The sequence below is a fragment of the Anabrus simplex genome, chromosome 7 (genome assembly GCF_040414725.1).
Source record: "Anabrus simplex isolate iqAnaSimp1 chromosome 7, ASM4041472v1, whole genome shotgun sequence".
Lineage (NCBI taxonomy): Eukaryota > Metazoa > Arthropoda > Insecta > Orthoptera > Tettigoniidae > Anabrus > Anabrus simplex.
Genome location: NC_090271.1, coordinates 33128428 through 33146422, shown reverse-complemented (window position 1 = coordinate 33146422; position 17995 = coordinate 33128428). Strand labels below are relative to the sequence as shown.

The window sequence follows — 17995 nt, the reverse complement described above, 5'->3', positions numbered from 1 at the left end:
GGTCTGTTTTCAGACCAACTTTGCTTTATGGGAGCGAAAGCTGGGTGGACTCAGGATATCTTATTCATAAGTTAGAAGTAACAGACATGAAAGTAGCAAGAATGATTGCTGGTACAAACAGGTGGGAACAATGGCAGGAGGGAACTCGGAATGAGGAGATAAAGGCTAATTTAGGAATGAACTCAATGGATGAAGCTGTATGCATAAACCGGCTTCGGTGGTGGGGTCATGTGAGGCGAATGGAGGAAGATAGGTTACCTAGGAGAATAATGGACTCTGTTATGGAGGGTAAGAGAAGTAGAGGGAGACCAAGACGATGATGGTTAGACTCTGTTTCTAACGATTTAAAGATAAGAGGTATAGAACTAAATGAGGCCACAACACTAGTTGCAAATCGATTGTGGCGACGTTTAGTAAATTCTCAGTGGCTTGCAGACTGAAAGCTGAAAGGCATAACAGTCTATAATGATAATGTATGTATGTATGTACATTATCTCAAAAACATAACATGTTACAGACGTGAAAATTGGTATTTGGAATCTCCTTTAAAAATAAAGAAACATGTATTTTTTTGTTTTCTGAAAACTCACTTGATTGTGTTGTAAATAGGACTGAAAAGGGGGTTGAATTCTTTATATCTCAGTAATTGAAGATGTTACAGATATGAAAATTTGTATTTTGAATCTTCTTTAAAAATAAAGAAACAGTATTTTTTGTTTTTGGAAAATCCACTTAAGGGAATGGGGTGGGTGAAAAGAAGTGAAGAAAGTGTTGAATTCTTTTTATTATGATACTTATATATCAAATACTGAAGATGTTACAGACGTGAAAATTGGTATTTGGAATCACCGGTAGAAGTAAAGGATCACACATAATTTGTTTTCTGAAAATCCATTTAAGGGGAAGTCATAAAGGGGGTGAATTTTTAAAATGAGCATACCTACAGTGATTTTGTGAAATTAAATAAAACCAAGCTCTATAGCTGCAGTCACTTAAGTGGGGCCAGTATTCGGGAGATAGTGGGTTCGAACCGCACTGTTGGCAGCCCTGAAGATAGTTTTCCATGGTTTCCCATTTTCACGCCAGGCAAATGCTGGGGGCTGTACCGTAATTAAGGATACAGCTGCTTCCTTCCTACTCCTGCCCTTTCCTGTCCCATCGTTGTCATAATACCTATCTGTGTTGGTGCAACGTAAAGCAACTTGTTAAAAAAAAAAAAAAATAATTAAATAAAGGACCAGTCTTATGGATCAGAAGCCAGTAAAAGGGTGCGAATGTGGGAATAAAGCTACTGAAGAGCCATCATAAAAGGAACATTTTGATACTCCTCAAGTGTTAAGCATCTCTTAAGACTTTGGAATCTTCAAAGGTACTTGAATGTATAGATATAGTCATGAAACTGGCAAAGCACAATTCAGTTAAGCTGATGTGGGCTTTGGGACATAAGAGAATTCAGGGAAATTGGAGGGCTAACAGGTTGACCAAGGAGGGCTCTCAGAGCTTATTCACAGGGTGTGAGCCTGTATTATTCGGACTGTCATATGGACCAGTTAAGTCAAAGGTCCAAGAATAGATGATGAACAACCATACAAATTACTGGAGATCAACTGCTGTATGCAAAAGTTCATATAAAAGAGTCAAATGATAATAGGGCTAATATACTTCTTCATATGAGCAGAAGAAATTTTCAATGGACAACGTATCTGCTCGTTGGTCATTACAGACTAAAAGGACACTTGTATATGATTGGAATCAATGTGGATCTCTCTTGTGCTAGATGTCATAAAGCATACAAAACTGCTAAACGCAAACTATGTGAGAAGCCTTAGCCAGACTTAAGTGAATTCTCTATCTTCTCCCTTAGTAGTCATCATCATTTGTGGTTCCATCTAACAGGCTGGGTAGGATTCCTCCCCTAGTAGCCTCAGAACATTCATCACTAAATGTGGAGTTATACAGGGAAACTAATGTAGAGGAAGCAGAGTAGATCTAATTGGTCGCAGTGACCTCTGTGTTGTAATCTAACCTAAAGTAAATAATTATGGCTGCTATTCCTTGTACATAACTGAACTACGAACTGTTAAGCGATATATCATCAGTGTACCTGCGGAAATTGCTATGTGATATATTTCAGCTTAGAACTTTGGCCAGTGAGATTCTATCATTTAAGGTTCAATATTGTGTGAAAAATGCTAGAAGCTTCTGGCTCTTGATGATATATCTGTTGCAGGTCAGTATTTCTCCCACAGTATTATCACATAGCTATTTTCGCAGGCACAGCGACAATATCACTCCTTGGTTCTCTGAGAGTTAGGAAAGAGTGCTATCTCATGACAAGGAAGTGGAAGACAAACACATCAGGAAAGTAGCCAGGTAAGTCCACTTCCTTTGTCTTTATGTTTTTTGTATTCTACTTTCTGACAGATTTTTTATTTTCATTTCAGATTGTGTCTAAAGGCAATGACCAAGTAGCTATCTCCTCTCGGTATGAGACAAGGGAAGATGTTGCTGTTGTCCGTAACTATGGCCAGCTGCTGGTGGAAATGGCCACTATCGTTCCTGATGGGCTCGTGTGCTTTTTTACATCATACCTCTACTTGGAATCTGTGGTAGCCAGCTGGTATGACCAAGGTGTGGTCGACAACCTGTTGCGTCATAAACTGTTGTTTATTGAGACACAGGATGCTGCTGAAACTAGTCTAGCCTTGCTAAATTACATCAAGGTAAGTTGTTATCTGTTGATGAATGTAATAGACCATCTCAAATCTAATGTTAAAACTGTTAGGAGTAAACCAAGGGTTACCGGGCGAGTTGGCCGTGCGCGTAGAGGCGCGCGGCTGTGAGCTTGCATCCGGGAGATAGTAGGTTCGAATCCCACTATCGGCAGCCCTGAAGATGGTTTTCCGTGGTTTCCCATTTTCACACCAGGCAAATGCTGGGGCTGTACCTTAATTAAGGCCACGGCCGCTTCCTTCCAACTCCTAGGCCTTTCCTATCCCATCGTCGCCATAAGACCTATCTGTGTCGGTGCGACGTAAAGCCCCTAGCAAAAAAAAAAAAAAAAAAAAAAACAAGGGTTATAAATTAATAATCACCTTGTAAATTCAAGTAACTCTGATTGTGGCTGCATTGTACAAATTCAGTATCTAAGGGAATTATTGATTCACTGTGGTAGTCTCTTTCCTTGTATTTCACTCCTTTTTTTTTTTTCCCTTGTAATTCCTATGTAATATTCAGTTAGTTTCCTTTTTATCCCATATTATTATGTTTCATATATACAAGGTGAGTCTCTCCTCCATGGCAGAACACAGGGAGGTAACTGGAACAGTGAAAAGATGGATAGTAAGCCAGGAAGTTTGGTCCTATACACTTGATGATGATGATGATCATGCTCGTTTAAAGGGGCCTAACATCGAGGTCATCGGCCTAAGTCCTATACACTACTACTGTTTGTTACTTGAACAGGTCAGTAGACAAAAAGGCCCAAATCCATAATTACAAATCTTTTAGGAGAGACAAACGACTAAATAACAACCATCATAATATACTTTACTCAGTTATGTATTCACTGGCAATAGGAAGGATGTATACAGATACATGCTGTCTTTCTCCGAATCCAAGACTACCCTGAATGCAAGACAACCCCCATCTTTTGCCTTCAAAAAATTAAATCAGGCTTAAAAAATGCTTTGTGAAATCATAATTGTATTTATAACAAACTTCATATTTAATTTGAGAAAAATAAACACATACAAGTATCATGTAAATCCTACCTACTTCCTAATCATTTTCATTACAGGTATCTGATACTGGAAATTCCTCTTTGCAAGCCCACATTTGTATCACATCTCGTTTTATGACCATTCCAACCTTGCATTTTTCGCGCATATACCTCACAATTTCATGTTTGACTTCTTTAAAGCGTCCTTTTTGCAGACCACTGAATGCCTTTTTTGTATAGTACACAGTTTTACACTGTCTTTGTCTTCACGCCAACACCAAACATTTTCTTGTGGCTGCACAATTATTCCTTATTTCCACATGTTTAATAACCATTAACTTAAAATTGGCATCATAATATCGACGAGATCCCGTTGAACATTTGCCAGCAAAACCTGTTCTACATGTCTCTACAATACAGCGATCCATCACGAAGTATTCGTGTTATCTATAAAATTGTTACTTATACTAGCGTCAGGTATCGGCTGCCGCTAGACGCACGTCTCGCTTGCTGGCTTTACCGGTTAGTGATATTTAATGAAGATGCGGAAGTTGAAGGTCAACGAGTTTTGTACACCGTGTTATGGTCATTCCGCTCTTGTGTTTTATGTGCACATACTTCACAATTTCATCTTCGACTTCTTTAAAGCGTCATTTTTGTGGGCCACTGAAAGCATTTTTTGTACAGTACGCATTTTTTAAAGCTACTTTGTCTTCACGCCCATGTTGAACAGTGGCTTTAGTTATGCTGTATTTTTTTGTGGTTGCACAATTATTCTTCATTACTGCATGTTTAATAACCGTTAAATTAAAGTTGGCATCATAATGTCAACAAGAACCCGTTGAAAATCTGCTATCATTACCTGTTTTACGTGTCTGTACAATACAAGGATCCACCGCAAAAATATTCCTGCTGTCTATAAAACTGTTACTTTAATTAAGCGTCAGGTAGACTTTACAAAGGTGTAAAATGAGAGTATCCTCCTAATTCAATACATTATATATTCCGTCATTAGACGGAGTAAACAAATTCAAACATATTTCGGCTCGTTTGAGCCATCTTCAGTGAAAAATGAGGGGGGTTGAAATAATTTACATAATATAAGTTAAAAAATGCCAAAAAAACATAATGAAGGAGCAAATGAAAAAACAAACAAAAGAGAGCCTGGACGGAAACAAAATTAGCACAAATATACAATATTTACATCAATATGCGGAGCAAAAAAAAACTCACTGCAACAAAATTCTGTAAAACAGGTGTTAATTTAAAATAATAATTGAAACTAAAACTGTGTTAACCTAAGAAACAAAGGAATGAAAAACAAATGATGCAGATGGAAATGAACAATAGTAGCACAAGGTGAGGTTGTGGACCTCATAGTTTACAAAATATTGGTTTTTGTAACAATAACAAAACAGGTTGAAATCACTGTCGAAAATCATCCTTGTAGAAACCTATCACATCAAATTGGTCAGGAGGGGAGCGGGAGCAAACATTTTTGAAAAACCAAGCCTGATATAACGTGCAGATATTGAGAATGCTGCTGTTTCTAAAGCTTTAAATTTCATCTGTGTTTTTTCCTTGTCACAGGCTTTTCGCCTGCACGTTATATCAGGCTTGGTTTTTCAAAAATGTCTGCTCCCGCTCCCCTCCTGACCAATTTGATGTGATAGGTTTCTACAAGGATGATTTTCGACAGTGATTTCAACCTGTTTTGTTATTGTTAAAAAAACCAATATTTTGTAAACTACGAGGTCCACAACCTCACCTTGTGCTACTATTGTTCATTTCCATCTGCATCATTTGTTTTTCATTCCTTTGTTTCTTAGGTTAATACAGTTTTAGTTTCAATTATTATTTTAAATTAACACCTGTTTCACAGAATTTTGTCGCAATGAGTTGTTTTTTGCTCCGCATATTGATGTAAATATTGTATATTTGTGCTAATTTTGTTTCCGTCTAGGCTCTCTTTTGTTTGTTTTTTCATTTGCTCCTTCATTATGTTTTTTTGGCAATTTTTCACTTATATTATGTAAATTATTTCAACCCGCTCATTTTTCACTGAAGATGCTCAGACGAGCCGAAACATGTTTGAATTTGTTTACTCCGTCTAATCACGGAATATATAATGTATTCAATTAGGAGGATACTCTCATTTCTCACCTTAGTAAAGTGAAAACCGTCAATATGGAATGATTCTAATATCTTGAAAGGGTACTGTAGACGTGTTATAACTCTGCCACTGAATAACCGTGGCCTTTCTAAGAATTCTAAGGATCGCATCCGTGTTATTCGAATGACATTTCGTGCACAGCTGGGGCTCGGAAGTACGTTATGATCGGCCTTGCAGTCAGCTCAAGAGAGTAATGTTTTGATGCCATTTTGCGGATTTGAGAAAACTTTTTATAGAGGCTAGTGGAATGTCAGTCATTCTCCACTATTTCCCAAAAACCACATTACACAGAGGCACTGTACAACTGGCTGCCGCGGCTAGTGATGTATCATGAAAATGCGGACATTGATGGTCAACGAGTTCTGTGTGCCTCGCGCTGGGAGGGGTGAAGGGAAGCAGCGTGATTACTGTGTAATTACCACTGGTGTTCATTACTGTTAGGTTGTGAATGCAAGACGACCCTTGATTTTTCACATGAAATTCTGCAAATAAATGTCATCTTGGTTTAGGAGAAATATGGTATTCAAAGTTTAACTGTTGTACATATAATAGTTTCTTTTTCTTGTTTCATTGAGGCCCCTTGGACCATATATTTCCTAACTCTGGTGAGCTTTCTTCTTAGGCCAATATTACTTTATCTTTGCATGTAATAGTTTAATATACAGTATAATGTATTTATATTCACAATATTTTGGGCAATTTGCTACTTAATAGGTTCAGGTAACATAAAATTTGAACAGTTTTACTGAATCTTCATTTAATGAACAATAACTATACAATAAAATATATTTTGTAGGTAAGTACAGAACAAGTAGACTAACCATAGAACACCACATATATCTTCAGCAATGTTAATGCGACAACTTAAGCATTCATAATAAACAAGTGCATTTGATTTGATGAGGTCCTTTATCAGTTTAAGAACATTCACTGTCAGCATGGAGGTGTATGAAGTCTGTGTTGGGAGGGGTACTGTTTCAATACCAGGTTTACCAACTGAAAATTCTCACCCAGGGAAATGTATAGTGATATACATATCCACACTATCTTTAAATTGCCCCTTAAATACAAACTTCATATACAACTTTTTTTTTTGAAATTTGAGCACCAAGGGCAGAAACATAATTTATGGTCATAAATACTTTTATGTCAACAACAGTGAACTTTTAATTTATCACATTCGTCCATTCCTCATAATGCTATCCACTTTTTGCTGCTTTTTTGCAATGACACCAAAGTGACGATTACATGATAAATACCGTACTTTCTCGCATAATTTATGCATCCCATTCATTTTGGGTCCAAAGTGGAGAAAAAGAAATGTTCGCGTATTTGACGCACCCACTTCTTTGAACATACATCATTCATCTCCGGATCGTGTCAAAATATAGATGTCAACTACTCAAGTAGCAGCCTTCCTATTGCGAAATCGGGCATTCCAAATATTGGGCAATGTGCTGTTATCAGTCGATAGGAAATACCACTGCATTAATTCAGTGAGAGAATCAGCGCAGAAGTGACTAGTGATGCTCTATTCCACTCTGGTAGAAACATATTTTACGAGTGTTTCGGGTATGGGGCATGTGTTTTCTGTGATCTCAAAATTGTTTGTTGTCCACAGTGAGCAAGATTCAAGTTATACTGCATCATACAAACTCGCGATGATCAGTTATGCCAAAACATACAGGCATATGGCAGCAGGCCGCAGGTATTCTGCGTCCAAATGCAGCTTGCGCTACCGCGGTAACATAGAAGTGCACTTAAAGCGACCAACAAGTTTCACAAAGCATTTCACGGACCAAAAGGCGGCAAGCTTCCAGAAGTAGAGGAGGATCTGCTTAAATACACTATGTAATTAAAAGTATCCGGACACCCCCCAAAACATATGCTTTTCATCTTAGGTGCATTGTGCTGCCACCTACTGCCAGGTACTCCATATCAGCGACCTCAGTAGTCATTAGACATCGTGAGAGAGCAGAATGGGGCGCTCCGCAGAACTCACGGACTTCGAACGTGGTCAGGTGATTGGGTGTCACTTGTGTCAGAAGTCTGTACGCGAGATTTCCACACTCCTAAACATCCCTAGGTCCACTGTTTCTGATGTGATAGTGAAGTGGAAACGTGAAGAGGCACATACAGCACGAAAGTGTACAGGCTGACCTCGTCTGTTGACTGACAGAAACCGCCGACAGTTGAAGAGGGTCATCAAGTGAAATAGGCAGGCATCTATCCAGACCATCTCACAGGAATTCCAAACTGCAACAGGATCCACTCCAAGTACTATGACAGTTTTGCGGGAGGTGAGAAAACTTGGATTTCATGGTTAAGCCGCTGCCCATAAGCCACACATCACGCAGGTCAATGCCAAACGATGCCTTGCTTGGTGTAAGGAGCATAAACATTGGACGATTGAATAGTGGAAAAACATTGTGTGGAGTGACGAATCACAGTACACAATGTGGCAGGGTGTAGGTATGGCGAATGCCCGGTGAATGTCATCTGCCAGGGTGTGTAGTGCCAACAGTAAAATTCGGAGGCGGTAGTGTTATGATGTGGTCGTGCTTTTCATAGAGGGAGCTTGCACCCCTTGTTGTTTTGCGTGACACTATCACAGCACAGGCCTACATTGATGTTTTAAGCACCTTCTTGCTTCCCACTGTTGAAGAACACTTCGGAGATGGCAATTGCATTTTCAACACGATCGAGTAACTGTTCATAATGCACGGCCTGTGGCGGAGTAGACTGGCCTGCACAGAGTCCCAACCTGAATCCTATAGAACACCTTTGGGATGTTTTGGAACGTCGACTTCGTGTCAGGCCTCACCGACTGACATCGCTACATCTCCTCAGTGCAGCACTCCATGAGGAATGGGCTGCCGTTCCCCAAGCAACCTTCCAGCACCTGATTGAACGTATGCCTGCAAGAGTGAAAGCTGTCGTCAAGGGTGAACACCACATTGAATTCCAGCATTACCGATGGAGGGCGCCACGAACTTGTACATCATGTTCAGCCAGGTGTCCGGATACTTGTGATCACATAGTGTATATGATTTCATTACACATTGTGTGGATTTGCCATTTCTCACGAAATGCTGTATTTTAAAGGAGGAGAAATAGCTGTTGCACAGTGAATCAGTGCCTCGGGTTTGAAGGTTAGCTGCGGCTGGATGATTAATTTTATGAGGAGGGATGGCGTTTCTCTTCGAGGAAGAACAATATTATGCCAAAAAAAATGCTGAATGATTTCAACCAAAAAGTAATTGATTTTCATCGCTTTGTGATTGAGAAGCGTAAAGGAATATTTGATCTCCCAAATAGCAATCACAGGTCCACATGCCACAAAGTCGATCAATCGATAAGAAAGGACATTGAGTGTTATCGTACACACTAACCGAAGCGAAAAATAACGATGTACTGCAAAGCTTGCTGTAACAACTGATGGCAGAAAGCTTCCACCTTATGTTGTTCTAAAACGAGAAACAATACCTAAAGTAAAATTTCCGCATTCGTATAGACACGTCTCTCATACAAAACTGTATTCAAACAGTTTGGGGAAATCTAGCACGGTCGGTCCTTTGATGCCCGGCCCTTCTCGTGTTGGATTTTTTTTTTTTTGCCGGTATATTTTGTACTTGCACGAATTGTACTTTTTATTAGTTTTTTTTTTTTTTCAATTTGTTTAACGTCGCACTAACACATCGAAGGTTTTCGGCGACGGAAGGGTGGGAGATCTGGAAGGTAGCGACCGTAGCCTTCACTAAGGTAAAACCCCAGCATTTGCCTGGTGTGAAAATGGGAAACCACGGAAAACTATCCTCAGGGCTGCTGACAGTGGCATTCGAACCTACTATCTCCCGAATGCCAGCTCACAGCTGCGCAACCCTAACCGCACGGCCATTTGCTCAGTTTTTATTAGTTCAAGTTTATTTCACTTCAGATCGTATTGTCAGCTCATATTGGGAAGAATATTTTCCATTGTCGGTACTTCAAACCCACATGTCCAATTTACCTGATGTACCAGTACTGGTACCTTATTTGACTTTTCAGAAAAATCTCACACCAGAATTTTACGCCAAGTGATGATGACCACAAATCAGTTGAACCAATTATATTTATATATTATTTGATGTATCGTTTAAATGTAAATGAATGGTAAATAATTTTTAAATATCTGAATTCCTTGAAATATATGCATCCAAAATTTTCGCCTGGTGTTTTCGTCAAAAAAGTGCATTAATGAGAAAATACGGTACTAGGTCCCTGTGAGGGAAAGTGTTACTTGATTTTCTTAAACCTACCATGTAGAACTTGAGACTGCCAAAATGTCAGCTTTGTTTATTTATGGTTTTCCCCCTACAGCCTTCGGTAAATACTAGCAACTTCTTTGTGGAATCTGAAGTGAATGCTTCTTTGTAATGGTGAACAAGTGGAACAGTTTCATTTTCCCCACCCCAATTGGCTTCAGTTTCAGGCCAACAATACATAATACTCTTTTCAATATTCCCTGAGTAAATTGACATGACATACAGCCATAATTGGCAAAAGTAGAACACATCAATCGTGGGCAAGTGTGGATAAGGCATATTTTGGCATATTGTGTTTTAATTTGAACTACAACAATGCTGATCAGCAATTCGAAGGCGAGAAAACAACAAACAACAAAACACGTGAGTAGTAGAACGTACCATTTCCTGGATTTTGGACCTTATTCTAGTTCACATATTCTTAAAAGATGTGCCTTTTCAATTACTATATTATGCACACAAAAAAAGAGGATTTAAAAAAAGTGAGTTGGTCCTTTTTTCTACTAGCCTATTCACTTACAGTTCATCAAAGTTCTGGTGTGCCGACTGAAGTCACTTCGAGCAACTGCTTGCCCAGTCCAGCATAGACCCTGTTACATTGGGTGCTCTCATCAACAGTCTACCTTCAGATTGCAGCACACACCCACTGTTCGCACTTACACTGAAAGTAAATGTGTTATGAGTGTTAAGAAGTAATGACAATAGCTCTAGCTCTGGCCTTGATGCACAATTGCTGTCTTAGCACCATACAGTTTAGTAGTGATTTGGCTTCTGTATCTTCCCACTTCCTTGCAATTAGCCATATAGAAGGCACTCACCCTGTATAGAAGCAGTGCATTTTCAGGATGATTTGTAGTAGATGTTGGTTGTAAGGAGAATTCTTCTCTCATCATCCAAGTCCACTGCTGAAAACCATAATATGAAGATACAGTAATATCCCGTCAGTTGTGAGAAGTTTTTGATGTACAGTGTTTGTGTGTACACAGGCTTGTGAGACAGGCCGGGGAGCAGTATTACTGTCAGTCGCCAGAGGAAAAGTATCGGAAGGAGTGGACTTTGATCATCATTTAGGCCGAGCTGTACTCATGTTTGGCATCCCCTACGTTTACACTCAGTCGCGGATTCTTCGAGCTCGTTTGGAGTATCTGAGGGATCAATTTCAGGTATGTACATCTTTTGTGTAGTAATGTAATGTCTGCTCTTAATGTCAAATTTTCCATAGAAGCATCCTTCAGGTTATTCTGTATTCTGCCTTCTTCAAATAAATAGGTTCTGTCTTTATCAGTCCCAGCTTCATTCTCCAAACATTCTTGGACCTAGTTAAGAAATTATTCATAACTCATTGTAGTTCATGTTGAAGAATCCCAGCAATGTCCTGACGAATATTGCAACATAACTAAGGAACTATTTTGCATTTATTCTGAACTACTTTTTTAAAACATTTAAATTTCTGTCACTTTTGAACAGTTCTTTTTGTCATATTTCACCTTTATCTTAATGAAGATAATACAACAACAGGAACATACCTACTGCATGATATTATCTCAGGTAACAATTAACCCCTAGCCCTCATTTTGTTCTGAACACTCCTGCCTCTCCAGCTCCATTTAACAATCTGCTTGCAGGGAGTTCAAAGACAGCACAAATATACAGACAGCATATTTATAAAAATCAAATAAAGCAAACACAAAAGAAATGTAATAAAAGTATAATACAATATTCAGGAGCAATTTTGAGCATTTTTAAGCCTGAAATTATCTCAGACAATCACTTTTTATCTGTAATTGTGCACTGTGTAGAACTTCTCAAAGCACTCTCCAGGATGTAACCCAGGCTTTTTTGTACAAGTATTGCAGAAAAACACAGTCTTATGTTGTCCCCCCCTTCACTTTACAGTCACTGCAAACTGCACAGTCTTTAGTTCCCCTCTGTGGATGAGAATAAATGAAGTGGGGATGACCATTTAGACCAGGGCCTCTCAAACGCCCAAAATCTCATGCGTGCAAACAGCGGTGCAGAGTTCCTGTGCACTGCATCGGTCCCACTTGGCTCAGACCAACGCTTCGTCTCTGGGCTACTCGGCTCGGATTTGGAGCGCTACGGAGCAAGTGAGGAAGAGCGAGACAGGGGGAGCGAGCGAGACAGGCGTGGGGAAAGAGAGAGACAACGCTATTGCCCCAAATCGAGGAGGGTCTGCACTCTGGGGAACTAAGCGAAGTTGTCTTTTGCACCGTGCACAGTGCATGCACCCTGAGAGGCCGTGATTTAGACGTTCTTCTTGATCAGAAGTGGATGGGCGACCGCGCTTGCGCGAGTCCTTGTTCCGTACATCTCCAACCAACTGCTTTATCAGTTCCCTTCTGTACTGTCTGTGTTTAACTTGACTGTTTTGGCTTTTGTACAGAAGAAAACTGTTAATTACTGCTACCTCTAACAGCCAAAAGAACATTTTACACCACCATTTCACTGACCTTCTAGTAAAGCCATAAGCGGATGAAAAGTGATTTGCCAGATTTACCCCACCCATGTACTTATTGTATTCACATACAACTTTTGGTTTCTGGATCACTTCATTTTGTTTTCCCTTCACCTTTCTTACTACCTTCTGGCTTGAATTATTGTGGTAGGTGCTCAGCATTGACACAACTCGTTTGTCTTTCCATAGTAAGGGAAGAACCATGCCATCTTTCCGATATGAATGCACTTCATTTCTTGCCTTGGTTTTCATGGTTTTCTTAGCAGAGGTTGGTAACCCCTTCCTGTTCAACATTACCGTTCCAGTAAGATGGTACCCAAGTTTTAGCAGCTTCACCGCTAAGTCATATCCTGTGTAAAACCCGTCTGTAAATACATGGAAACCTGTTGCACCATTTGTGCTGATCAAAAGTTTATCACACAGATGTAAGACAATCCGAGATGTAAATGACAGATGAGGTCGAGGAAGAGAACTTGTTGTAGTGGCCCCATAGAACGACTCAAGTGCTACAACATACCCTGTTTCAGAATCAGCTAAAACAAATATTCTAAGACCCCATTTTGTTGGCTTTTGTGGATTGTAGCACTTCAGTATAATTCTTTTGAAACCCACTGTACTTTTGTCTATAATGATGTTACGATCTGGTACACAGAACTCCCTAAATTTACAATCCAAATATTCCACCAAGTTTTGGATTTTTGCTCCCCTACTAACTCTCTGCAGTTGCCCTACATGTTGACAAACATGTAACATCCAGAATATTTGCATAAACCTCTTTCGGGGGAACACATCTTTATAAAACTGATACTTATCTAACCAATCTTCGGAAAAATAGTCTTGTAATTCAGGTTTACTGTTCATTGCCATATTTAGGATTACACCTAAAAATGCTTTGAATTCAGGAAGATTAACATCTACCCAGGACCTCCAAATAGACTCACGTCTGAGGGGCATAACCTTTTGAATGTTGACACTGGCATACTGGTTAGTCTCGCATACAATTTCCGACAATAAATTGTCCGTTAAAAATTATATAATTGAAAAAGAGGTTCAACCTATTCAATACATAAAAGAAAGGAATGTAGTGATTAAATTCTTATTTAATAGTGATTAGAAATGGGACCGGTTTTGACCCTAGTCCAGGTCATCGTCAGCCGTTCAAAGCATAAAAAACAAGAAAAACAATGCATATGAAAAAGAATAAGTGAACTCTGGATCGATATAAGATGAAATATAAATTGATGATGGGGGTAGAAATTGTGAGTCACTTGAAATAAAAGCAGTACGTAATATTATGAAAGGTAGTACGGCACACGCAATGATAAGTAAAGTCTCTCAATGTTTATGAATAGTGGAGAACGGTCAAATGGGTCAGCTTTCACACTCTGTCAGGCACAAAGTCACAACACTATCGAACAACATATGAAGATCCATAAATATTTTGAAGTCGCAGACGAATAGATTTACAGAAGCAAACCCATTTGACCGTTCTCCACTATTCATAAACTTTGAGAGACTTTACTTATCATTGCGTGTGCCGTACTACCTTTCATAATATTACGTACTGTTTTTATTTCAAGTGACTCACAATTTCTACCCCCATCATCAATTTATATTTCATCTTATACCGATCCAGAGTTCACTTATTCTTTTTCATATGCATTGTTTTTCTTGTTTTTTATGTTTTGAACGGCTGACGATGACCTGGACTAGGGTCAAAACCGGTCCCATTTCTAATCACTACTAAATAAGAATTTAATCACTACATTCCTTTCTTTTATGTATTGAATAGGTTGAACCTCTTTTTCAATTATATAATTTTTAACGTTAATACTTTCAATACGGAACAATGAAATTTTTATCTTTAAATAAATTGTCCATCGTGAATAATTGGAAAAAGTCAAGTTCACTCTTAGGTTTAGTCCCTTGCGGTGGCTTATAACCTGACGTACTTGTAAATGGGATTATTTTGAAATCCAAGTCCGTGTCATGGTATTCCCTCCAGCCATCAGTAGAGGTACCAGCACTGCCATTTAGCATACTTTTCTCAATATCGGGATCTTCATCACTAAACTCACCAACACAATCTAGTTCCGCAATATCGTCCTCACCACTAAACTGAAAATCACTCTCACTATCGCTGAAATCAATGTCACTTTCATCTAAAAGTCTAGCTATCTCCTTCTCATGCTGCTTGAACGACGTCATGTTGCTAAACAACGTCTGTTTACAAACACGCATGGTCTCTAAAGAATGCCCACAAAGCCAGATTTCAAAGAGATTATAGTTATACATGGCTTCAAATTGTCGTCGAAAGATGGCAGTAGGTTATTGTATCTATAATTCTTGCGTGCGTAACCCGATAAAGGAGTTATATCAGGAAGAAAGTCATGCCGGGCACCGACATAGGATCTATGCGGGAAATTCTCGTTGTCGGGCATAGCCCGCCGTGTGAGTGCTAAGGGTTAACATTTAAAAACTTTTGAACTTTCTGCTTGGCTATGTACATGCCGGCTGGGAGAATTCTGTTTGCTACGCAAATTTCTCCAGCCAAGCTAAGCGGAGTAGCGAATAACTGATTATGTGTGTGTGTGAATAATTCCTTATTATATTCACTTGGCTTTACAAGAATTGACATCTGAAATGAATTTGAAAAATTTTTACCTCTAATAATAATGTGCAGACATTTCAATTGGACGGCATCTGGCTGTCTGCTCGTCAATTTTGATGGTCCGTTTTACTTTAGGCCTACTAGATGGCAGACCGAGTAAACCGAAACTCTTTTGGGCATCTATGGCTGAGATTTTAATTAATTTTGTCGGGTAAACACCAAATGTGCCAACATCGTACGACATGGAGTGTCGAATGGACTTTTGTCTGCCCTTCAAAAATCCAACTACCTCTATCGGGTTTGAACCCACTGTCTTGGGATCCGAAGGCCGACTCTCTACCACTGATCCGCTGTGGTAGTTTTTTTCTTATATAGGAATGGTATTGTTTTATCTGCTTTTGTCTTGATAATTATTGCGGGTGAACCATATTCATTTAGAGACGGAGATTAGATGCATGTACTTTCACTTGGTATTTTTGGTGTTAGTGAACTTGTAATGTTTTGGTGGTTAACTCTGTTTGCCTCTTAATCATTTAATCTTCTTTTGGGCATTTTATTATTAATTTCTCTATGTGTCGATTTTATCCTTTCTCTGAAAGTTAATTTTTTATAATGAAATCGAAGTCTCTTTATTCTTACGACCAGTCTCTAAGTTGTTTTTTTTTTTTCCCCTCACTATTTGGTTTTTGTTCTGATTTTCTTAATATTAGTCATATTCTATTTTCTTAACTATGTTATTAAGCCTTACATTGCTTATTAAGTTCTAAACATCATTCGGCATTGGTGTCTTAATTTTCTTAATTAGGGAGGTAAATTTGCTTTTCTTTCGGTCCTTGTTTTTTTTTCTTGATCTACTCCTCTTTGGTATGTTTGTGAGGTTCTGTTGTCTATCTTCTACCCAGGTCTATTTTCAGACTTGGGATGTTATTGCAGTGATGGTAAGTATTAGTGCCTTGCTTACTATCGCGACAAATATTATATTTCAGTTCTTGTATGGTGTTCAAGTTTATCTTGTATACATTATTTTTCAATTTACATGAGATGGATAAATCGGGGGACAGACGGGGCCACAATTCCTGCTAATAACTCTGTTCTGACAAAATACTTTGTGATTTTCTTTCACGGAATTATTTGCAGTGTGCTTAATGGCAGAGTGCTGTTGATAAAATGCAAAATCATGCTTCCTGTTGGTTACTTTTCTGAAAAGGGGGGTTAGTATAATCATTGGAAAGGAAGAAGCAATTGTCAAATGATGTCGTATACAGAGAGACTGGTACAAGAAAAGAAATACATTATGGGATGAACATAATGGCAGGTCAGTGTTGTAAGAGGGAGAAATAGAATGATGAAACAAGGACAAACATGGTAACACAAAAGGACAAGGACAATCTCTGCATCTTCAAATAGACGCGTTCTCTCCTCATCAATCCCAGATCTTCTACATCCATCTCTTTTCAGCCTCCAATGAGCTCGTTCCTGCTTCCCAGCTTTATCAGGACGATGGGCATCAACATTTACTGAGGGGCCATCTCGACAGATCTTTATTGATCTTCATCTATGCTTTATCCCTTTTCGTCCTCGTCTTCTTGTACGATATCTTCATCCTCATCAGATGTTGGCTGTCATTAGGACGATCCAATTCTTGTTCCCAGCAACTTTGAAAAGAATGGGGGTACTGAGGCCATACCATTCTAGATTTCTCAGCCAAGATATTCTCCTTCTTCCCTTACTTCTCCTGAAGGAGTTTATATTTATCATATGGCCAAAGTAGTTTCTTCTTTTTGATGTTTTGTTCAGGCATACTTAATTTATTTGGTTTTCTTATTCTGCACTACCTGCTTCAAGACTGAAGAGCTCAGTCGACACGTATGAACTGTAAAATCATTTTGTTATGTCAGTGTGTCTTTTTTAATAGCTTATCATAAAAACAGCCCTCTTAGAAGCAGTGCATTTTCATGACGATTTGTAATAGATGTTGGTTGTTAGCGGAGTTCTTCTCTGAGCATCCAAGTCCACTGCTGACAACTATAATTTGAAGGTAATCGAGCATCAATTTTTGAAAAAGATACACTAAGTAGCCTAGGCAGTGACCTCCATGGTATGCACTAGTCATGTGTCTTGGTAGGTGTGCTAGTTACCAATTATTCAGCCCAAATTGGCTCACTGGGGCAAAATGCTGGCAAGACAAATGAGTTAGCTGGAAAATTTATAATGTCCAATAACGGACCAATTATATTGGTATTATAAATTTACTCATTTGGGTAAAATAGGGAATCTGTTTCTGTAACAACGTATAAACTGTACATAGAGACATGCTGTGGCATTCTTATTGCCATAGCACTTGGTCCACAACCGTTATGTATCACCAGGACCTACTGAATTCCATGAGTCTATAAATTTTAACAACACAGAGCACCTTATTTGTACTTTTGTTCCAGAATTCTTAGCATGTATAATGTACTTGTATTGATTTTAATTATTACTCACCTACATCACACATAATATTTCATTTTCATTTGCAACATTTCAACCACACTTCATATTGTAAAATTATTTTTCATAAGACTCTTACTGCTAGAAAACATGTTTTAGGATTTTGCCATATATTTTGTGTATCCAGTAGAAGTCCGCTATAGCAAGTACGGCATATAACGAGAACTCCGTTATAGCGATGACTTTTTTCTGTCCCTTCAAAATTCCTATATTAAAC

General features: G+C 38.8%; 1 protein-coding gene across 1 annotated transcript in view; it reads left to right on the top strand.

Annotated features, from left to right (window-relative positions):
• Xpd (general transcription and DNA repair factor IIH helicase subunit Xpd) overlaps positions 1-17995 on the top strand; it is a 152060-nt gene that overhangs the window by 86447 nt on the left and 47618 nt on the right. The window contains exons 11-12 of the mRNA XM_067151069.2: positions 2445-2723; positions 11185-11361. Of these exons, the coding sequence (XP_067007170.2) occupies positions 2445-2723; positions 11185-11361 (456 nt within the window). The remainder of the gene's footprint in view (positions 1-2444; positions 2724-11184; positions 11362-17995) is intronic.